The sequence below is a fragment of the Motacilla alba genome, chromosome 1A, assembly GCF_015832195.1.
Source record: "Motacilla alba alba isolate MOTALB_02 chromosome 1A, Motacilla_alba_V1.0_pri, whole genome shotgun sequence".
NCBI classification, from domain to species: Eukaryota; Metazoa; Chordata; class Aves; order Passeriformes; family Motacillidae; genus Motacilla; species Motacilla alba.
The window spans coordinates 4,433,325-4,457,115 of NC_052031.1; the positions used below are offsets into that span (position 1 = coordinate 4,433,325).

General features: G+C 43.2%; 3 protein-coding genes across 5 annotated transcripts in view; 2 read left to right on the forward strand and 1 right to left on the reverse strand.

Annotated features, from left to right (window-relative positions):
- Positions 1-267: 267 nt before the first annotated feature.
- KIN (Kin17 DNA and RNA binding protein) lies at positions 268-11,683 on the reverse strand. Of its 2 annotated transcripts, none has more exons than XM_038154264.1 (13): positions 11,522-11,683; positions 10,867-10,961; positions 9,981-10,024; positions 9,718-9,840; positions 8,501-8,682; positions 7,552-7,600; positions 7,188-7,245; positions 5,091-5,211; positions 4,543-4,593; positions 4,097-4,165; positions 3,537-3,636; positions 3,177-3,277; positions 268-2,345 (listed from the first exon to the last, which is right to left on the reverse strand). In XM_038154264.1, exons 1-13 carry the CDS (start codon positions 11,633-11,635, stop codon positions 2,283-2,285), a joined length of 1,170 nt encoding a protein of 389 aa, XP_038010192.1. In that variant the 5' UTR covers positions 11,636-11,683; the 3' UTR covers positions 268-2,282. The 2 variants fall into 2 exon arrangements, with proteins under 2 accessions (XP_038010192.1, XP_038010191.1); XM_038154263.1 differs by having other exon boundaries at positions 5,091-5,214.
- A 36-nt stretch (positions 11,684-11,719) lies between these two features.
- On the forward strand, positions 11,720-20,213 carry ATP5F1C (ATP synthase F1 subunit gamma). 2 transcript variants are annotated; one of them, XM_038154265.1, is made up of 10 exons: positions 11,720-11,845; positions 13,039-13,073; positions 13,986-14,117; positions 14,514-14,718; positions 15,153-15,296; positions 15,669-15,733; positions 16,338-16,493; positions 18,562-18,658; positions 19,475-19,512; positions 20,074-20,213. In XM_038154265.1, the coding sequence occupies exons 1-9, from the start codon at positions 11,802-11,804 to the stop codon at positions 19,479-19,481; spliced, it is 885 nt and encodes a 294-aa protein (XP_038010193.1). In that variant the 5' UTR covers positions 11,720-11,801; the 3' UTR covers positions 19,482-19,512; positions 20,074-20,213. The 2 variants fall into 2 exon arrangements, with proteins under 2 accessions (XP_038010193.1, XP_038010194.1); XM_038154266.1 differs by lacking the exon at positions 19,475-19,512 and having other exon boundaries at positions 20,074-20,209.
- A 2,555-nt stretch (positions 20,214-22,768) lies between these two features.
- The window catches only part of TAF3 (TATA-box binding protein associated factor 3), a 113,723-nt gene continuing 112,700 nt past the window's right edge, over positions 22,769-23,791 (forward strand). The window contains exon 1 of the mRNA XM_038153325.1: positions 22,769-23,047. Coding sequence (XP_038009253.1) covers positions 22,882-23,047 — 166 coding nt within the window. The 5' untranslated portion in view covers positions 22,769-22,881. The remainder of the gene's footprint in view (positions 23,048-23,791) is intronic.

The following is a 23,791-nucleotide window of genomic DNA, read 5'->3' on the forward strand; positions in this document are numbered from 1 at the left end:
TTCATATGTGTTAATATAATATTTAATATGTATTAAATACTTACACCTTTATGTTTCCAGACTGCTGGGAAAATATAAGTTCATACAATGTTGGACTGGGCAAAAAAAAGGATGTGCATTAAGTAAAGAAAATTTAACAGAAAAGGAACACGAGTCTGGAATGGATGTCATGAACAGTCTCCAGTATTTAAAGATGGATTAACCAGTGGTGAGGAGGGTCCTTGAAATAATTGTTGCTGCTATATTAGCAAGAAATTAATTAGATGAGTCTCAGACAGCCTCCAGCCCTTTTGTGAAAATTCAACATCAGAATGGGGCTTCACACAGATACAAATCCTTGAAAGCAGAAAACATTCACACTAAATAGAAATAATCATAAGTATTAAAAGTTTCCCTTCCAGGAGGCTTAGCTCCCAAAAGATCACTTACTTTTCAGGAGCATTCAGCAATGAATGAGATCAGTAGTGAAACAAATACACTTATGTGTGTACCAAAAGCTGGATTTAAAACTCTTTTTGTACACCTTGTTAAAACCCATTGGCCTTATCCTTTTCAGCAGCCCTAATTTAGGAAAGGAACTCAAGTAGTCTCCTTGCCCTTCCCAACTTTGGTTTCCTTCACTTAGGCACTAAAAGCTGGTACAGGATCTTTCTTGCAGCTGTGTCAGGATAAATGTGGTTTTGAAATGTCTTTTCAAAGTTCCTCTTGGAAGTGTCAGCAACTTCCTACAAATCATTTATTGCTTCTTTCAACTCACCCATCGGTTCTGGCCTCCACACCATCCTGCAGCAGCCACTTCAGTGAGATACCATGCTCTGGTCTTCTCTACACAACTTACAACTTGTCTACTGTATTTACTCTAATTCATCAGGCTGCAGAATGTCAAGTGTAATTATTTTCAGTGATACAGAAGCTGCTCTGCTCTGTCACTTGCCCTCATTACCCTCCCACAAACTTCCTCTCCCTCACTACCTGTTCTTTGGGAGAGGGCAGTGCTGTTTACACAGCCCAGGCTGCACAAAGAGCCTGAATTTACAAACAAGTGTTCTGTGCCTCCAGTTCTCATAAATCTACACTCTTTATGCTTGAAAGGACAGCTGATGTCCTGTGGGAGGCTGTTCCAGGCTACCTCGGACAGCAGCTGTTCCATTAAACCTCTGCTGACTTCCAGGTTTGTGCAGGCTTCCCCTGGAAACAACAAATCAACCTTCTGAGGCAAGGAAAGGGAAAAGGTTCCAGAGACACACAACCTTCAGGTGATGGGTTTTAGTTTGCCCAGGACCACCCACATGGTTTTTTGACCCAAATAATGTGGTGCACCAACCCACACTTCACTGTGCTCTTTGGTGAACTTAAACCAACAGCATTGGAAAGGCTGGTAAGAAACACACTGGCCTAAGAAAGGTTTTTGTTTATTCCTGAAGTGCCTTAGAAATTAAAACATTGTACAAAATGTGACACTTTTAAAAAAATAAAATGAGTAATGCTGTATCATTTAGCACGAGTAACATTACTCATGTAGCAGAGCAACAATGGAAGAAAGGAAAAGGCTTTGGAAAACCAAAGGAGCAACCCCCAATTCATATCTGCACGAGCTTCAGCTAGCACCCCGAGCCACTCCACAAGTACCATCCATGGAGCAGCTCCATACAGAGTCCATATGAAGATAAATCCCATATCAGTGTTATCAGGAGCCCTGACAAACCTGCTGGAGGAGTAATGACTCGCATTCTACTATCACTGCTGTGCTGATCAAAAATAAACTGGTGACTGCACATAATAAACCAGAGCATTCTTACAGCATCCAGGAAATAACCCCTTGCAGCACTGGAATCTTCCTGCTATTCCCTAGATCCCATGCCTTGTTCATGCACTCAGAAGTCCATTTTGGCTCTGGATTGCAAAGTGTGTTGTTTAAACTCCACTGGCTCCGACACACACTGCCTCCCTGTAGGTAATTGTTTTCAGAACCTGCCCACATACTCCACTTTGCAGATCTCTGCTACAATTTACAAAAGGAAATAGAAGCAAATATTATAACTTTGATATAAAATCAGATGAAAAATTTCCACTGATAGTATTTCCATAAACATTTTATGTAACAAAAAAATCAATAGCTATCTTTAAATAAATCAAGTTTGCTGTTGTTAATGTCTATATACATTATAAATACATATACACACAATTAAAACCCTGACATGGTAGAGTCTTGTGTCTGCTTGAAAGATGTCAGAAAGAAGGTTTTGAGAACCAAAATCTTCTCTGATGAACGATTTAGCACCTCAGGCAAGTTTGGAAACATCTTCATACTGGATATCTTCGACTCTGCGCCCTTTTAAAGGTCCCTGAAGAATGACAGAAAAAAAAAAATCATCACAACAAAAAATTGTTTGTTCCTTGAATTTCCAACAGGGAGATTATAGTAGGAGAGGTAAAGGAGATTTGTTCATGATATTATGTTCCTTGAGTCATAATTTTCAGCTTGACCAGAGAATGTGACAGGGCCTCAACAGCATCCCAGAAATCCTTTCACTTTCAGTTTGCTTTTAGTACCAAAGTTCCTCCTCTCATCATGGCCTTTGCACAGTCTCTTCCCAAATCCTCTAGAATCCAACCTGGGCTGAGTTTGTGCAACCCTTCTTTGAATTGCAAGCTGTGTTTAAGAAGTTTGACTTTGAGCCAGTATCATCTGTGCTTTATCAATCAGTTTAAAGATTGGTTTTGCAGAGCAGAGCAAAGAAAGAGCCACACAGACATGGTGGCATGGACTGATTGTTAACCATAAGCAAGACAACAAATGAGCACATGAAGCCCCACATTCAGTCTGGGAAAGGCAGGAGTAAATTCACATCCTTGCATATTTTGCATTTTTTACCTTCCCACAAAACAGTACCACAACAGCCATGTTTAAAATAAACACACAAGATATTTTCCAAATCTCTTTCAAGTTCAAAACTTGCTAAATTCAGCACCTAGCACCTTTTTGAAGATTCTCTGCAAACAGCAAAGAATAAGCCTGTGATAGGGGGGAATATGTGGCTGTTGATAGGTGGGGGTGTCCACAGAACTTTGCACACCACAAATCCCAACTGTAAGGCAGGATAAAGGATAACATGTTTCTTTCTGAAAGCTCTCCACGTACAGATAGAAAGCTCTCTGCAGTGTTTGGTACTTACTGAGTCAATTGTTATTGTCACTGAAAACCTCTTCTCATTGATGGACTCCAAAATACCTTCATTTCCCCTGTACCCACCATTTAATACCATCACTTTCTTGCCTGAAATAAAAATAGGAGAATAGTTACACAACAAGGTTTCAAAACTCTGCTGAAAAGTCTGTCCCCATCTTTCTTATAAACCCCCTTTTAAGTATTTGAAGGTGCTCTAAGGTCTACACAGGCTGAACAACCCAAACTCTCTCAGCCTGTCTTCTAAGAAGAGGTTATGGTACTTTCAAGTGGATGAATTATAGTTTAGAAGAACTGAAATATAAGTTCTGTAATGGCAGAAGCTGAAAACTGAAGGAAACAGCTGTACCTGGTGCTGGTATTACAGTCTCCAGATGTGTCTGATCAAGCTTCAGTTTGTCCCCAGAGTCAATCACCTTCACAACTGCTGTGTATTTGTCAATCACTTCCTGTTTTGAAAGGCAGAGGCCAATCAGAAATACCAAACATTGCTCTCTAAATTTACATTTCAAAGTTAAGAAACTTTGGCATTGTGACTCTGCAATTCTGCATTTTCAAAACCAGCAAAATGCAAGGGCTCCAGCCTGGAGATTTTGTGTGCAAATGAGATCCTGCAGCTTAAAATATCAGTGCAGAACTGACTAGTCTTGGGTTAAAATCCAACTGCACTGCTGTTGTCACATCCCATGGATATGGGGATTATTCTCCAAGGTGGATGTGTTAATAGGGACAAACTACACTGGACAAAACTGTGCTTAAGAAAAGATCACTGAATAGATGCCCTTAAACCAGTTCAGAGGCTCACTGCCTGTCCAGAGTAAGTCCCAACACAGGTGAGGTGACATTTCAGTCCTCAACAGTTTGTCTTAAGGCTGAACAACCTGCACAATGAGACAAATCTTACCTTACCTTAACAACTGCCTTCTTCTTGTGGTACTTCTCGCCAAGCTTTTTTGTTACAATTTTTACAATAATTTCCTGGGAAATTTGAAAGGAGAGAAAAAATAAAATGAAGTGCCAAAACATGCAAACAACTCTACAATCTAAATTAATAGTATAGCACAGTGCAGGAAGAAACAATAGTAAAGATGTGCCTTTCAGGAATTTGTGTATATTGTCAAATTACTGGCTCAAAGTAGCATCCCTCAAGACTTCTTTGGGTTTCTTTGACAATTACAGTTACTTGAATTCATGATCTAATGTGACAATGTCCACAATGGGTCAAGAGCAGGAAAGGAAAAATGAGTGTGAATTTAGTTTGCAATCTGCTTTTGGATCTTTGCACTCATCAAGAATGGCTTCAGAAATGCAGAATTGGCTGTATTTGGTATAATACTAATTTTTAAGTCACTTACAGGCTGTAACCAGTAGTCTCTTCGAGATGTTCTTTTCTTCTCCTCTTCAAGCTAAAGAACAACAAATAATCACCATTTACTTCCTCCTTCCACTGCAGCTTTCCCACACCTTTGAACAGCTTTGAACCAATTCTCCAGCCCCATGTCACATGGGGAACAAAAACAATCCCCAAACCCTAAAGCAGGGTAAGTCAGTATGGTCTTGTCTCATAAATGCATTTGATGAATCCAGGAACTCATGATAAAATGATGGTTGATTTGTACTTTTTTTTTTTTTTTTGGCAAGTGTTTCTAGGTATTTTCTTCTCTTGCAAAATCTGTATTCCTTTACTTCCCAACACCTCAGTCATCTGGGGAATAGGCAGAGTCGAGCAGCCAGTTTTATGAAGAAATGAAACCAGTTTTATGGGGAAATGAAATTATTTTGCCTGGTAAGATGTGAAAGTTGGAATTCCATGTGAACTGAAGGTCTGAGGTCACTTCAAAGGTGAAGTGGACATTGTCACAGGCACAGGGGCACACAGAAACAGAACCTGCATGATTATTACCTCCATGATCTCATCCAGTGCAGATTTCTTCTTTTTCTCTTTGGACTGACCAGAGCTATGAGCTACTTCTTTTCTTTTAACTGCCCCCTCCACCATCTTCAGTGCATTCTGTCCAAGGACACTGCTGGAAAAGTAAGATGGTGTTTTTACAGCAGATTTTACATTTTTTTCCTCTTCCAAGATGCATTTGAAGAACTGGTTGTGCTGGTCTGCTTGTTTTCAGTTGTCCCAGTCCCCCTGCACACCCTACACAGCTCCTCCTCCAGAACTGGTCTCCTTGGGCTGCAAACTCCACGTCCACTGAGGGTCACTGCTGGCAGCCCAGCAGAATGGACACAGCCCCATGACCAGCTCACCACTGCCCAAGCAAAAAGCTGATCAAGGACCTGAGTTCAATAAAGAAGACAAAAACTGGTCTGCAAATAAGGTTTTCAAATTTGAAAGCACAAACTTTAGAGAAGCCACCTGGACAGAGGCAGATATCTAGAATTCCTTCCAGACAGAGATATTGAGCTTATCTGGCAATGGGAGAAAACACTCTGGAATCTATAGAAAAAAAGCTCCACACTCAGCAAACAAATCTCACCTTCACAACCATATCCAAAAGAGGCAAACAGCCTAAGAATTGTGGACAATAAAGAGCAATCACCAGAAAAAAGTTACATCTCAGGGATGAGGGAACATCTAGGAAAAGTAAGAACTGCCCACGGGCAGCTTCAGTTCAGCCACTTTTATAACAGACATCTGAACACAGTAAAAGAATTTAGGTATTGTTTCAACCCAAAAGATGAAGGCAGCTGCTCTGAGGTGAACAGTGATGCAATAATTAATGTGGCCTTAGGACAAATTGCATGTTCTGCCTGTGGTGAGGATGTTGGACATACTCCCACAGGGAAGATACCTCACAGGAATGAAGAGACAAGAATTGCAGTAGAGGCAACTTTAAGAGAAAAACTGTGTTTCAGAGGAAGTCTGAATAATCACAGAGTTTGAGAAAAAAAATTGCACATTAAATCACAAATCAAATAGCAAGTACTTTAAAAAAATCTCATAAAGGGCAACATATAATTAAAACATAACAACTGCAGTGTCCATATTTAAGGAGATAAACACATCCAGCTGTGAACTTATTGCACTACCATTTCAAAGTTAACAAATAAGTATTTCGTATATGCTGTGAAGAAATTAGACTATTTGATATATGATTTCACATCTGGCCAAATTTCATCAAAGACCTGAAGCATTCCTCACTGAAACTATTCAAGTGAAAGTCTGAATTAAGTTCCAGAATCATCTTAAGCACAACTCAATGCTTAGGGATAATTTACAAGTTTTCCTTAAAGCCTGCAATCTGTCTCTATTATTGCAAAGAATTGCTTTACTGTCTCATTTTCTGCCTGGCATATATCCCATCAGATACCTTATCTAAGAGCTGAGTGAGATGAGGGAAAAGCTTTCTTTCTTTTTACCTGGAATACATTTAATTACAATATTGCCTTACATGAGAAGATGTACTGTTCATCAAACAGTTCCCAAGACTGCTGTAAGTCAGTATTATTTGCATTATTGATCCCCTTTGTCCTGCATTGCTTGTGGTTACATGATGACAATTAAATTCCAGAGCTCTGGGAAGATTTATTTCAGGCAGATTTAGCTGCTTAAACGATGACCAAAGAAAGTATTGTCTCCAATTAGACAAGGCAATCAAACCTTTTAGGAACCAAAATTAACAAGTCAGGGATATCCATTCACAGAAGGCAGCTGGGACTAGATGGCATCACTGCAAATGCTTTGGCTGGATCCCCTTCCCACCCTCCATGGAGGAACCTGTAACTAACTGTTACTTGATGGGCATCTGCCATGAAGCACAGAGAATTCAACAAGGCTCCTCACAGCTCACATTTAAGATGTGAGCTCATCCATTTTAAACACAAAACCAACCATGAAGTCACCTAGTCACTCTTCTGAATACCAAGTGGGGATGAGAGATTAGACTCCAAATATTTCAGGACAAGACAAACCTTCCTGTTCATACAAATACCACTGTCATAGAAGTGCTTTGTAACAGTAACAGTTGGCCTTAAATTCTTTTCTCACCTTGTTTTAGAAGATGCTGCGACTGAAGTACTTGCTCCTTTGTTTAAATTAAATGTAACTAAAAAATAAAGAGACGTTACTCTATTTCTATCTTTAAAAAATAACTGCATTGAAGGATGTTAACAATTTTTTAAAACTGTAAATAGAAAAGAATCACAAATTTGAAAATATTTACTAATCTATATTTTGGTTTAGCTTTTAAAGTAAATGCAGAATACTCTGCATTTCCACATTACAGTGCTCTTTAGAACTGATCTCAAAGCCCTTTATGAAGCACCAAGCAGGCTTCAATGCTCATTTCATTTGAATTACAAAATCAGCTCCGGTAGATTCTAGAAAATTACATCCATCAAAATCTAGTTACCTTTTTCTTCTTCATTTTCTCTATTTAGTTCAGTATAGACTGGCATTTCCTGCCAAAAAACACAAAGCACATTTAAAGAATCAAACAGAAAACTGAGTCAAGGTATCATAATCATTGATTAGCTCAGTTTTACAGACAGTAACTGTAATATTCAACCTGGCTTGATTAGTGAAAGATTAAAATTAAAAACATAATTTCATTACAGGCTCCTGTGCAAAACTTTCCAGTTAACAGAGATGCTGCCTACTCTTGCTCAATTCCAGCATAAAAGGCAAGTGGCCTTGCTGCTGCAGTTGTCTCACCTGAACCAGCATGATCTGACTGGTTTCTGGACAGACTGATAACTCAAAGAAGGAAATTCTGGTATCTTTCCAATTTTTCAGCACCGAAGGCTCAGACCATTTAAATTTCAATTAGTTTTAAATTAAGAAGCAGGTAATTATTTATAACAGCATTTAAATATACCCATCAATACCCAGGATCAAATGGAAGATTTTAGCCCCAGGCAACATGTATGGGGGTCATGGCATGATGCCAAGTAAAGAGATCCCAAATAACCACACCAGCACCACCAAAATAGAACTTTTCACTATGTGAACTTGATTATGCCAGATCCCCCTGGTTATTTATCTCAGCCTCCTCAGTGCATCCAGTCCTTGTTATCTGCAGCCCTATTAGCTGTGAAAGACCATAAATGAAGACATCATGCAGCTTAAATGGATTGCTTGCTCCCCCTCCCTAAATTCAAGAGTGATTTTTAAATCACTAATCACTGGAAGAGCAGTAATTATCACTTCCTTAGTACTACTGCAAGCTGGGTACAACACAACTCCAAGTTAGGAAGCAAAGGAAATACCAGTAGAAGGATTCCAGCAACATCAAATTCCCCATTGCCTTAACAACAAGGAGCTTTGAGCTGAAGGCTCACACACAGTGCAATTTTTCTCACCAGTTCTTTCCCCTCCAAACCTCTTCTAACTTGCTGCTCAATGAATTTGGCAGTTTTTTCCTCATCATCAAGGTCCTGTTTCTTTTTCCTCTCTTGTTCCTGCTGCCTGCGAATGGTCTCTGGGTCCCTGTCGATGTACTGAATGTACCAGCCTTTAGGGGTCTCATCAACCTTGCAAAGACCTAAAAAGTCAAGGCAAAACAAAGTTAGATTAGTGTTAACAATATTAAGATTATTTTTAGTCCATGTTTGGGGGAATCCTTAAAATCAGAGGGTTTTGGGAAAGCTGCAAAAGGCAGGCCTTAGGAACAGCAGAACTGCAATTAGAGCTAAGTGGCAGCCATAAGATTTGTCTGCAGAAAAGTTATATCAGAGGTAGAAAGTAAGGACAAATAAAACTGTGTATTAATTTGTTCACTGTAGCAGTGTAGATGCTTCACCCGAGACAACACATCCCTTACTGGGCTACTAAAACTGACTTTGAATTATCTGTACCATGTGTTTCTGCCCTCAGCTGCCCAGATCTGTTTGGACACAGGCCAGTGTACGTCACAGAGTGCATGAAGTGTTTTACAACCCTTTCCTTATTGAAGAAAATGTTTCCTTCCCACTGTTTTAACAAGGAAGAAGACAGAAATCTAACGAGAATAAATGATACACACTCACAGTATGGTACTAAAGGAAATATTGCAGCACTGTGCTATTGTTACTGACTCTGGCTAGAGTGACTTTCCAAACCCTCTGTAACTGCTGGATGCATCCAGAGCCAAAGAAAACTTTCTGTCACACCACAGTGCCATTTAATCTCTCCTCCTTCCACTAAACACAGAACTGCAGATCTCCAGCCTTAACTCTTCCACTAGGCCAGGAATGGAAATGACTGCTTGCTTCTTATCAGATGTGGAAAGAATCTCTAACTTTTAAATGGCAACTGTTAGAAATTGATTTAGAATTTAGCAATGTATCCAGTAAATACAGACCAGCAGATGGAACAAGGAAAGGCTCACAGCTGATGTACTCATCCCAGACTTCTGACATTTTCCACAAGCAAACTCCTAATGGTTAGCACAGAAATATGTTTGGAAATATTTTCATGTATATACAGGAGAGGAGGGGAAGAAAGAAAAAGAACTAACATAAATATTTACTGATCAATTATCAGGAATTCAATTACCCAATAATTTTAAGACTTCCCAGCCCTGAGCAGGTACACTCACCTTCTCTCCCCAGCCATTTTGTAAAATCAGTCAGTGTCTCCCATTGTGTGGCATTCATGTGGATGTGTTCTCGATGGCTGATGTATTCATTGTACACAATATTATTGTGCACTCTCTTTGTTCCTAAAATACAAATTATTATTATTATTATTATTATTATTATTATTATTATTATTATTATTATTACTATTACTATTATGTGGCTTGCACTGAACCAACAAAATACACTAAAACAAACAAACAAACAAACAGCAAATATTTACCAAATCTCCTCCGGAGCAATTCTAGGAAATCATTTCGGAATTCCCTTAGGAAATAAAAAAAAGTATTTTTAGTAAAACTTTAACAACCAGGAAGCAATTTTATGTTGTCATTAACATTTAAACATCTGCAGTATAAACCTGATTATTCTTTTGAGCTGAGCATGATGATATTCAGACAAATTTCCTTTTTTCAGTAGACCAGGAATAAATACAGGATGAAACACAATATGATACATGCACCCACCTTAAACCTCCAAGAAAGTAACAGCCTCTCAAAGGGATAAAATGGAGCAAAGGAATCTCAACACTTCCCACTAATTGCTGGCATTTGGTTACCAGGTGTCTTCCCAGGCTGACACAGAGCACAGGGCAGGACAAAGGGCAGAGGAGTGGATGGAGCAGATGGATCACTCATCTCCCTGCTAATTCCAGGGCTGCAGCATAAAGCCTCACTTCAAACCCGTGCTGAGAACAGCTCCAGTCATCCCAGCTGTCATGTAGGTCAGCTGGACAAAGGCCTGGGAGAAGCTGGGGGATGTCAGTCCCTCCCCTGGCTTGTTCTCTCTCTGTTATGGCTCTTTTAGCTCGTGTGTGTGTGTGGCCGTCACTAAACAGGGACAGAAAGGTAATGTATTTGTAACAGAGAGCAACTTTAAACAGAAACACGAGACAAAACAGTCAAATTTTACTAAAATCATGGCTTCTTGAAATCTCCTACCTAAAGCTTAAAGGTGGCATTGTCTACATTTTCAATTACAAGAAGAGCTGACACTAACACATATCACAATAAAGTGTCTTCAATGGGACATTAATGGGCCTCAGGGGTGTGGCTGTGCAGACCTGAAACAGGGATGAAGATCTGGGTTGGAATACACAGAAAACTTACTCAGAGAAGTAATCCATGAATTGCTGAGGATTTTCAGAAGCCAGCAGCAACTGCCTCTGGTGGGACTCAGACATGCAGTGACACTTGAAGCCATTCTATAAAGCAGAAATAAATACTTGGCTTGTCTTTGTCTCCATTTGCAGCACTCACAGATGAAGAGAGTACTAAAATCCTACAAATAAACTCCTACAGGTGTGATCGCAGCTCCCACAATGTTTCCCTCGACAACACTGGGGACATTCCCAAGGGAGATTGACAGGACAAGGGACGATGACTTTAAACTGATAGAGGGCACGGTTAGATAAGATATTGGGAAGAAATCATTCCCTGTGAGGGTGGGGAGGCCCTGAGGCTTCTCAGGTTGCCCAGAGCAGCTGTAGCTTCCCCATCCTGGAAGTGTCCAAGGCCAGGCTGGACAGGGCTTGGAGCATCCTGGGATAGTGGAAGGTGTCCCTGCCCATGGTAGAGGGTTGGAAGCGAATGATCTATAAAGCCCTCCCAACCCAAACCATCCTGTGATCCCATGAGCTCGGAGCTCTCACAAGAGCCGACTCCATCCAAGGGGACCTGACCCAGGAGAACCGGGACTGGGGACCCTTAGGCGGAGATGGGAGCGGCCCGAAGGACCGGGGCCCCCCCTCGCGCCCGCAGTTACCTCATCGCGGCACTGCTTCTGGCACATCTGGCAGTACCAGCGCAGCTTCTGCAGCCCTTTGGACTTGATGCGGTTGGCGATGGCCTTGGGGCTGAGGAAATCCGACTTGCCCATGCTGCCGCTCCGGTCCCGGTGCCGCTCGCGTCCCGGCGCCGCTGCCGCTGCCGCTCCCGCCCCCTCCGGAAATGGCGGCGGCGCCCTGGAAGCGGATCCCGGCGGGGCGGCGCAGGCGCGGTGCGGGCGCGCTGACCTTCAGCGGGGCTGTGGTGGAGGCGCCGCCATGTTCGCCCGGGGCGCCGCGGTCGCGCTGGTGCAGCCGCAATGGTACCGGCACGGGCTGGGGCGGGCGCTGTGGGCACGGGGGAACGCGTCCCGATGGCCGGGGCGGCTCTGCGGGGCCAGGGGGGGATGGCTTCCCTCGGCCGTGCGGCGCCTGGGGGCGGCGGGGTCGCGGCCGCGGGCGGCCCGTGAGGGACTGTGGGCTCGGAGGGGCTGTGGGCTCTGAGGGGTGGTGGCGGAGCGGCTGCCGGGAGATTAGGGCAGCGGGGACCCGCAGGGATGGAGGGTCTGTCCTCGGTGGGTGGGAGCGCTCTCTCGGGCTGGGTCAATGGGACAGGCAGGGGTTAAAGGACAGGTTTGTACGTGGCAGGAGACCCTGCTCTGGCCAGGAAACGGTGCGGTCTCCTCTGCTTCGTTTCAATAGTGTTTAGAAACTAATTGCACTGCATGAAGCCTTGTTTAAAATTTTTTTTTTTTTAATTTCTGATTTGTCCTTCTAACGCCCTCGTTTGCACCGTGCCATTAGCCAAGGCGGTGGGTAACGCGTTAAACCTTTCTCTGTGCTCGGCACTGCTGAGGCGCTGCCTCGAGTCCTGGGCCGCTTCTGGCCCCTGGGCTCGGGGAGGACATTGAGGGGCTGCAGCGAGCCCGGAGAAGGGCAGTGGCACTGGGAAGGGGGCTGGAGCCCAGGTCCTCTGAGAGAGCAGCTGGGGGAGCTCAGCCTGGAGAAAAGGAGGCTCGGGGTGACCTTATCACTCTGCAACTCCCTGACAGCACAGTGCAGTCAGGTGGGAGCTGGCCTCTTCTGCCACCAGGCAGCGGCAGGACATGATTAACACAAGTTTAGGTTGAACATTAGGAGGGATTTCTTCACAGAAAGTGTAATTAGGCAGTGGAATGGGCTGCCCAGGGAGGTTGAGGAGTCACCGTCCCTGGAGGTGTCTGAAGAAAGACTGGATGTGGCACTCAGTGGTTTAGTTGATAAGGTGGTGTTCGGTCATAGGTTGGACTTGATGATCGCAGAGGTCTTTTCCACCCTAATTGATTCTGTGAAATTATATAGGTGAAGGAAGGATGAAGGTGTGCATACAAGCCACAGATCAGAGTAGCTTGTTTCTGCCACATGTCTTTTAAGAAATAGCAAATCTTCATCGCTCTGAAAGGGACTTGCCCTTGGCAGGTGTTGGTTTGCTGGAGAGCTACTGAATTATCCTAATTTCTCCTTCATTCCTTTTCAGGGGCCAAGTCAGGAATATGGCAACACTAAAAGACAGTAAGTAAAGGTTTTGTCTGCTCTTGGGAGAGGAAAAATGTTGCAGGAAAACTATATGTTAAAATATAATTCTGTTTAGCCTCTGTTGGATAAAATGATTGTGATACATAACAATGATATATAGGCCTGCAGAGTTAATTACATGAAACAAGTGTCCTTCAGAAGTGGTTTTGGCAGTAATTTAGATGTCTTTTTATAGTTGTACTCAAATAGATTTAAAAAATATTTTTATCATATGTGCTAAACCAGATTTCTGCTTACCTGTAAGATTTAACTTAGTTTCTCTTATGTTTATTTCTTTGTGTTTTATGCAGCATTTGGGGGGAAAAAGGATTGACTGAATGATTTTTGTGTGATAATCCTTCTGATAATGCTTCCTTAAGCCATTCCTCATAGTTCTTATACAGGGATAATGCCTTGGAGTTGTGCTTGCCAGTGGGATGCCTGTTTTAGTTTCTTTTTCCATTAGTGTTTTTACAGATGACATTTTACCACAGTCTAGATAGAGGAGGAAATTTAGTCTGTTTTGACTTTTTTGTTTGTTTATTTTCTCTGCTTGTCATCTGTGAAAGATGACATTATACCTTAAATAATATATTTGTGAAACAGGTAGATGTGGAAGCAAAGAGAATAGTAAATAGACTTCATGTTGGGATAAATATTAAAGGAATGTTATGTCTGAAAGAAATAACATCTCTGTTGTAAAGATGAATTTGTGTTATCTAGGTTCTTACTCTAACCGCAAATACTGAGGTATTTTATGAGGTCTTTGTGTGGTGTTTGTTTATTTATTTCTTCTTCTTTGAGGAACACGGCTAAATATTTTTGGATGGCTCTTGCTGGCATTTTGTTGTTTAGGTTTGAATCATTATGCCCAGTACAGCCCGTGACCTTGAGCTCTTAACTTTGCAGTCACCAGGCGTTTGAAGTCCATCAAGAACATCCAGAAGATCACCAAGTCCATGAAGATGGTTTCTGCAGCCAAATACGCAAGAGCTGAGAGGGAGCTGAAGCCTGCGAGGGTCTATGGAACAGGAGCTCTGTGTGAGAGAAAGATCTTGCACTTAGTCATGGGGGAGCAGAAGAGGAGGTTTTCATACTGCTGATAAAATGTCAAGGCTTTTTAACCTTCTGGTAGTCTGTTTCCAAAAGAATTTGCACAGTGAACTTCACTGATCTGATCAGAGCTCTGACTGGCTTTGAATGGATTTTTGCTCTCTGATCTGATCAGAGCTCTGACTGGCTTTGAATTGTTTCTTGCTCTCATGTGGTCTGACCATGTGCAAGCTTGGAACAATTGCAGAGGAAATAAAATTAATCTGGCTGAGATCTGGAGCCCCTTTGGTATTGGTTTCAGTTAGAATGATTCAGAGCATTTTTTATTACTTACTTGCTTTTTTGGCACCCTTGAAAAATGTAATGATCTTTTTTTTTTTTCAGCTCTCTATGAGAAAGCAGAAATAAAGGCACCTGAGGACAAGAAGAAGCACCTCCTTATTGGTGTGTCCTCCGACCGAGGCCTGTGTGGTGCTATCCATACATCTATTGCTAAAACCCTGAAGAACGAGATTACCAACCTCTCAAACGCAGGCAAAGAGGTTATGGTGGTTGGAGTAGGTGACAAGATCAGAGGCCTTCTTCAAAGGTAAAAAGGATGGTGCCCAAAAGTTTAGTTTGGAGTTTTGTTTTCTGTGGTAGAAATTTGAAGAACCATTGTGTGCCATTGGCAGGAAATTGCATTTAAGGGAACTATGTTAAATTCAAGTTCCTGTAAAAAAAAAAAAATCTGCAAATACCCTAAAAGTGGTTTTGATAATCTCACAATTTGGGAAACTGCTGCTTAGCACTATTATAGTCTTGAAATAAAAGTCTGAAAGCTGGTAACTGGTGCTGGTACATGTGTGTATTGTGAAGCTGTGGTAATTTAACTAAAGGCAGAGTTTCTTTCAGACCCTAATTCAGTAAAATGTTTCATTTTGAACACTCCTAATTTACAGTCAGTTACTTGTAGTAAGTCTTGCTGCTTGTTGTACTGTAGAGCATCCCCTTGGTTCTAACACAGGTTTGTTGTTGCTGCAGGACACATGGCAACTATTTCCTGCTGACATTCAAAGAGGTGGGACGGAGACCTCCAAGCTTTGGAGATGCCTCAGCCATTGCTTTAGAGCTGTTAAACTCTGGGTATGAATTTGATGAAGGCTCTGTCATCTACAATCGGTTCAGGTAAGGTTGAACTGAAACTGCACTGGTAAAATACTGGGCAGAATGCTTCAAAGAGCATATTAGGCCAATGAAGTTGTATGAAAACTGACTGTGATATGGCATATTCACTTCTTGATTTTGTTGTGTGTCAAGAACTGGGCTGTTTTTTCTAGTAGCTGTGGTTGGAACTCCCTTTTAACTTGTGCATAGCTGTTATATTTACAGTCAACACATCATTATATCCACATAGTATCCAAGATCTTTTCATCAGGGTTATCACAAAACTTTGTGGCATTGGAAAGGCAGAAGTTGTCTATTCTAATTTGATTTGAACCATTCAGTTTAGAGTCAGTTCAGTTGAACCGAAGAGCCTGTTTTGCTCTTTTTATGCAGGTCTGTCATCTCTTACAAGACTGATGAAAAACCAATCTTCTCCTTTGAAACTGTGGCTGGCTCTGGTAAGTAGAGAGCTAGAAATCACCAGTTACATGCAGTGATAAATCACAAGTACTCTGAAAGGGAATATGGTCTTAAAACATCTTACCATGGTGCTTGTATCGTAGTTTAATAGATGGTTTTATCTTGGACAAGATCAGTCCAAGGCTGGCTCACAAAGGTGCTCTGGGGCAAGGAGGTTAAAAGGAAACGTGATGCTAATTCTGTTTTGAGAGTCTGTCTCCAAGATTTGTGCATATGTAAACTCTTGTCAGTTCCAAAATTTTCAGCACTGACTAAATAGTGAGTGACTTTTCACTGCTCACTAAAAATACCCCCAAATGTTTCTGCAGCATTGTATGAGGAGGTTAAACATAATATGGCAATAGTGTATTTTGCTTTGGTCTGACTTTCCTAATATTAAATTGAATTAAAACACATAAAACAGTTAACAGAATTATGACTAGCACAGAGATTTTGAAAGTACACATAACATGTTCAGGAAATCCCTCTGTGCTGCCTTAAGTATTGAAACAGCCCAGCCAAGTAATCTTCTCCATGTCATTGTATTTTGCTGGAAGTAGTAAATCTTGGATATGTCTAAGCCTGCTCCCCCATGTTTTGCAGAAAGCCTAAGTATCTATGATGATATTGATGCTGACGTGCTGAGAAACTACCAGGAGTTCACGCTAGCAAACATTCTGTACTACTCCCTGAAAGAATCCACCACCAGCGAGCAGAGCGCCAGGATGACTGCCATGGACAACGCTAGCAAGAATGCTTGTAAGCCACTCCCTGGGTTCTCCAGGACTTCAGTTCTTCAGCAGGAAAGTGCTGATGTCCCTTTGTGTAGTTCTTTGCTGTCGGAACCCAGGACATCCCTCTGGCTGCCCTGGATGGCTTGAGCCCCTGGCAGGGGGCTTAGAGACCTTGGCACAGAGCCCAAGAGCCCTGTGCCTTTGATTTTAACCCATGGAGAAAATTACGAACCCTATATGAAGAATTACAAGCCATGAAAGTTTAAGTAGAATGATAATTAGTTTGTCACAAGGTGGAAAGTAGAATTTTGGGGTTTTTAGAATGGGGGTTTGGGAGCCAAGATGGAGGAATTTGGGCATGCCTTGTCTTTCTTCCTCCTTTTCCTTAGCCTCCATCTTTCGGGTGATGCTGGCACTTATGGATTGGTTTAGAGTAGAGATGGACTGTCTAACATAGGTGATAGGTAGTGGAAAATAATTGTAAATAAAGTGCAGGTAGTTGTTAGTATAAAGAGACAGCACTGCCTCAGGGCAGTGCAGTGTGCCACAGACTGAGCTGCTGAATGGGCCTCGGCAGGTCAGGGAAAGAATGTAAGAGAAAACAAACAGCTGAAGAATCTACTAAACTACAGCTGAAGAATCCTGACTCTTTGCTTCAAAAATCAGCTGTTTCCTATCTTAATTCCACTTTGAGTCATTTTTTGGGCTAGTTCAACTGAGATTCTGTTTCAGACATGAACTGTGTTTAGTCCCTGGAAAGAGGGATTGCTGCCAAGAAACAGGCCTAGGACTGGAAGTGAAATAACAGATTATTTAAAAGGCATATGAAATACTAAACTAATCTTGTAATGGCTAAATATTCTCTATGCTTCTTTCATGTGGCTGCTCTGAGGATTTCCTGGATTTTTATAAATCTGTACTAACTTGTTCACAATATATAAATGCAGTGCAATTTAAAGGTGGGGAAATTTAAACAATATTTAAATACCACCTGTCATGGAGCAAACAGAGAATGTGTAAGTATGCTTTGGAAGGATACTGGTAATTTTGTGAAACTGATGTGATGTGCAGTTGGGCTGCCTGCAATGGTAGGCATGGCTCTGATGACCAGCTTGAGAGAAAGAGGTGATATCTGCTGTGAAATAATTTAAAAATATAAATAATTGAGAAAAAAATTGAGAAAAAAATTAATTGAGAAAAACCAGTCTCCTTTTGCCACAACTTGAAGGAAATAACAATGCAGTTAATTGACAGTGAAATCTAATTTCAAAGCAAATGATGCCTGCTTGTGTTATGTTACAATAAGCTATGTCATGCCTGGTATTTACAAGTCTGCCAGCTGTTCTCCAGATGTTTAACTGACAAGCTGAATTCTCAGGTTTCTAGATGGTTTACTGGTAATATTACCTGAAGGGGAAAAATGTCAGGTGCACAAAGCCTCTTGGTATTTGCAGTGGTTTACAAGACACTTGGATATTGTGCCCATACAGCTTCTCTGTATCTGCATTTAGACACATTTATACATATATGTACATTTATACATATATATCTCTGTATCTGCATTTAGACACATTTATACATATATGTACATTTATACATACATATATCTGTATCTGCATTTATACACATTTATACATATATATGCACTTATATATATATCTGTATCTGCATTTATACACATTTATACATATATATATGCACTTATACATATATGTATACATATATGTGCACTTATACATATATGTACATTTATACATATATATATCTGTATCTGCATTTAGACACATTTATACCTATATATACATTTATACATATATATCTCTGTATCTGCATTTAGACACATTTATATGTATATATACATTTATACATATATATCTCTGTATCTGCATTTAGACACATTTATACGTATATATACATTTATATATATATCTGTGTCTGCATTTAGACACATTTATACATATATCTCTGTATCTGCATTTAGACACATTTATACATAGATATACATTTATACATCTATATCTCTCTGTGTCTGCATTTATACACATTTATTTAAACTCATTTTGTGTTTAAACTCCAACCTTGCCTCGTTCCAGCTGAGATGATTGACAAGCTGACCTTGACCTTCAACCGCACCCGTCAAGCCGTCATCACCAAGGAGCTCATTGAGATCATCTCTGGTGCTGCTGCTCTGTGAGTATTTGGATGGAGGTGCAGGCAGAGCTCTTGCAGTCCTGTGCTGCTTGCGTGCCAGGGTAACGGGCAGACTTTGGGATTGTAGGCCCTAAAACCAGAGGGAAGGCAGTCCCTGGCATGGCTCCCAAGCTTTTCAGCTTGCGCAGTTCTACTAACCAGAGCAAAGTTTGGCAGTTTTTTCTGATCAAATACAGTTTAAAAGCTGGTAAAATAGATCTTCAGCCTCACCATGCATCCTTGCCTGGAGAGGTGAGGGTTTTCCTCCTGGCCTTTGGTGGATTTCCCCCTCCTCCCTTTTACCTGGACATCTCCTACTTTGCCTGGTCAAATAGCCCAGTAGTGGTGAGTGGGGGAAAGCAAATGGCATGACTGAAATGCTTTTGTACAAATCAGGTGTTCAGAAGCTGAGAGTTTGGGGCTGGGTTTGCAAGGAGGGAATTTCCAGAATATTTTCATATGGAATATGTATTTTACTTGAAGTTCAGCATTTTGCTTGTTTGCCTGAGGATGAGGTTTTGTGCAGGTGTGTGCTGCAGGATACAAATGTGTGGGCTTAGACCACAATTTGTAACTGCATGTAGCTCATATGTATTACTGTAACAGTTAAAAATTTGTGTTCTGTATGGAAATACATGTGTTCATATCCTGTGTATTTACAGAATGCCTGGAATATCTACTTTATATGATTTTGGTGCTGTATTGTGCTCCTCACAATACATTTGTGGTCATAAATTCGTGCAGAGTTTTGCCTGAATTTGCATGAGTTGCTTCCTAACCTGCTTGTTTTGTTTTTTCTCGTAATACCATAACCAGGGATTAATCGGAAAAAGCGGTTCAGCCAAATCCAAGAGGTAAAGTTGTGTCACAGAAACTGGATTGTGTTTTAAAATGAATTAACACGGAAAATACAAAGTCAGATGAGGAAGTCAGAATTGAGTGGTCTATGTCAGACAGAAAGTTTCTTCCTAAACAGCTGTGAAATTGGACAGTTCTAGTTTGAATTTGTCCAGACAAAGAGTTCTTAATTTTCAGTAATATAAGGAAAATATGTCCATGGGAGCATAATCCCATATAATTTTCTGTGGGTTTTTTTTGTTGTTGTTGTCTATTATTGGATTAATTTGCAATTACTGTTTGAATTTTTGCATAGTGGCCTAACTTAATGCAATTGCTTAAAAATGTCTGTATATAAGACATACCTAAAGAGGTTTCTGTACTAACATGAACATATTCAAAATCTAAAATGTAAGGAAAATTTCGAAATTTAAAATGTAAGAAAAAAATAGATTTGATGACTAGTTTGGGGGGTGGTAAGGAATATTAGTGAAGTGTTCAAATTGGGGAAGGTATCAGTTTAAAATAAATACATAAATAAATGAAAGGGTTTTAATTTGTTTCAATCTTCCTTACAGGTGAAGAGGAGCTCTTCTGAGCATATGTGGTTTAGCCTGCCTGTGTCTGTGTTAACAAGACTGCTCTGTTATCTTGTGAAGAAGTGGAAAAGCCCCAGAAATCTGTAAATTCTTAAAATAAACCACCTCCATGAAAGAGATCCTTCTGCTTGTCTGTGGAGCAAATGCTCTTGGAGTCTGAATATCTGGGTTGGGCTTGGGTGTGCTTTGAAACTTTATTTTTTAAAAGTCTGTGCTCTACACTTTTAATTTATTTGCCACGTGAAACATGTAAGTGGATGTTTCTTTTGAAGAGTGGAAGAGATTTTCTGATTTCACCCTGTCTTTGAAAATGAAGTGACCTGCTTTGAGAGGTACATTATATTGTGGGCTGAAGGAGGAGAGTGGAATAACCTCTGCATCACACAGCTGGAACACTGATCTCTCTGATTTGAATTTGTGTTGCTGCTGTTTGCAGGTGTTGAATTTTTTTAATTACCTGATGTGATTAGGTGAGTCACTACAGAGGTTGTTTAGAATGCACAGTTTATAGCATGGTCAGTGTGTGTCTAGAAATGTAAATGTCAGAGGGCTGGGGCACCTCTGCTTGGAAACACCCTGAGAGTTTTGCTCAGCCTGGAGAAGGTCCCAGGGAGACCTTGCAGCATCTGAAGGGGCTCCAGGGGAGCTGGGAAGGGACTTTGGGTAAGGGCATGGAACAACAAGACAAGGGACAATGGCTTTAAACTGATGGAGGGCAGGGATTGGATATTGGGAAGAAATTCCTGACTGTGAGGGGGGTGAGGCCCTGGCACAGGGTGCCCAGAGAAGCTCATACTGGTCCCAGTGTGGGGCCCTGAGGGGCACCACCCTCAGGACCTTGAGCTGTTAACCAAACCAGGAGCTGCAGCACTTTGTTCTGGGTTCTTGTCCTGCTCTTCAGGCTGCAGATGTGAGATGTGAATGTGACTGATACAACAGGCAACTCATAAAGCAAAGTGCTAATTTATGAACTAATTAGGTTTTCATACTAGAGCTCTGTTATTTACAGTCCTGTCCTCCGTGCTCTGAGTAGTTGCATGCAACTTCTTCGTTTAGCTCTTGTGTATTTTCACAGCCACCACTGTAAGAGCTGTGCTGCTCCTTCCTGCACCTCTTGCACCACTCAGTTACTGTAAACTTTCTTTCTGGATCCTTTTTGCCACTCGAGTTCCATCCTTTTCCTACTTGTTTTTTTTCCCAACTCACCCAGAAACACTTTTTCCTCATTGCTGCCAATTTGGTGTTCCATCCAGCGGGAAAGAAAAAAAAAGAGGAAAATAACCTTCCTGGGCAGCCTGTTCCAGTGCCCTGCCACCCTCTGTGTAAGGAAGTTCTTCCTCTTGATGAGGTGAAGCTCCTTGTGGTGTGGTTTTGTTTATGGCCGATGCTCCTCATCCAGTCACTGGACATCACTTAGAATTCTGAGTCTGGCACCATCCTCTTGACAGCTGTCTCTGAGATATACTGAGATATTTATTTAGAGATACTGAGATTATTTACAGAGATCTTAGAATCACAGGCTGGTTTGGGTTAGAGGGGACCTTAAAGATCATCTTGTTGCATTGCACCCGCTGCCATGGGCAGGAACAAATTTTCACTATCCCAGGTACTCAGAGCCCCGTCCAACCTGACTTTGAATACCACCACGACTGGGACATCCACCCTGGGCACCCTGTGGCAGCGTTTCATCACCCCCGCAGTGCAGAATTTCTTCCCCCTATCCCACCTAAAACATCTCTCAGCTTGAAGGCATTCCGCCTCGTCCTGTCACTACCTGCCCTTGTACAGAGCCTCGCTGCATCCTTCCTGAGATCCCTTCGGGCACTGGGGGACACTTAGCGGTGCTGAGGTACCGATATAATTTATACATTTACCTTCTCCAGACCCCAGCGAGGTACCAATATTTATACATTTCCCTTTTCCGGACCCCAGCGAGATACCGATATTTATACATTTACCGTCTCCTGACCCCCGCTAGATACCGATATTTATACATTTCCCTTCTCCGGACCCCACGAGGTACCGATATCGGTATGTTTCCCTTCTCCGGACCCCAGCGAGGTACCGATATCGGTATGTTTCCCTTCTCGGGACCCCACGAGGTACCGATATCGGTATATTTCCCTTCTCCTGACCCCACGAGGTACCGATATCGGTATGTTTCCCTTCTCAGGACCCCACGAGGTACCGATATCGGTATGTTTCCCTTCTCCGGACCCCAGCGAGATACCGATATTTATACATTTACCCTCTCCTGACCCCCGCTAGATACCGATATTTATACATTTCCCTTCTCCGGACCCCACGAGGTACCGATATCGGTATGCTTCCCTTCTCGGGACCCCACAAGGTACCGATATCGGTATGTTTCCCTTCTCCGGACCCACGAGGTACCGATATCGGTATATTTCCCTTCTCAGGACCCCACGAGGTACCGATACCGGTATGCTTCCCTTCTCGGGACCCCACAAGGTACCGATATCGGTATGCTTCCCTTCTCGGGACCCCACAAGGTACCGATATCGGTATGTTTCCCTTCTCGGGACCCCACAAGGTACCGATATCGGTATGTTTCCCTTCTCGGGACCCCGCGTGTCCCCCCGCCTGCGGTCGCGGCCTCCGGGCTCTCCGGGCGGCGATCCCGCGCTCCGCGCTCCGCCCCGCTCGATGCGCTCGGCGCTGGAGCGGCGCTGCCTGGCGGGGGCGGGGCGGCGCCAAGATGGCGGCGGCGCTGGCGGCGGCGGCGGGCGGTGCGTGAGAGCTCCCGCGGCCCCCGGCCCCGGCGGGATGTGCGAGACCTACTCCCGCTGGCTGCTGCGGGTGTCGGTGGCGCAGATCTGCCAGGCCCTCGGCTGGGACTCCGTGCAGGTCTCGGCCTGCGACCTGCTCACCGACGTGCTGCAGCGGTACCTGCAGGGGCTGGGCCGGGGCTGCCACCGCTACTGCGAGCTCTGTGAGTGCGGGCCGGGGCCGGGGCCGGGGCTGGGCCGCGGGGATGCGGCTGGACACGGTGCTCGGAGGGCACTGTGAGTGGCCCTGCTTGAGCAGGGGCCGGGCTGAGTGAGCTCCGTGAGCCCTGCCGGTCTCGGCCATCCCGCCAAGGAAACAGCGCTGGGGACTGCTGGGGCAGGAGCACGGGAGGTGGGATTTGGGCAGGGCAGGAGGGCACAGGGAGGTGGGTTTGGGCAGGGCAGGAGGGCACAGGGAGGTGGGTTTGGGCAGGGGTCTGAGGGACAGGGCAGGAGGGCACATGGGGGTGGGTTTGGGCAGGGCAGGAGGGCACAGGGAGGTGAGTTTGGGGAACAGGGCAGGAGGGCACAGGGAGGTGGGTTTGGGCAGGGAAGGGGTCTGAGGATCAGGGCAGGAGGGCACAGGGAGGTGAGTTTGGGGCACTGCTGGGGTCTGGGGGACAGAGCAGGAGAGTATGGGGAGGTGTGATTTGGGGAGAGCAGGGCTCTGGAGCACAGGGCAGGAGGGCACAGGGAGGTGGGTTTGGGCAAGGCAGGGGTCTGGGGGACAGAGCAGGCGGGCACAGGGGGAAGGGTTTGGGGGACAGGGCAGGGGTCCGGGACACAGGGGGGTGGGTTTGGGTAGTGGTCTGGGGGACAGGGCAGGAGGGTACAGGGAGGTGGGTTTGGCTAGCACTGGGGGCCCTGGGTGTGGGGAAGGCTGTGGGGTAGCATTATGGAGGTGTGGG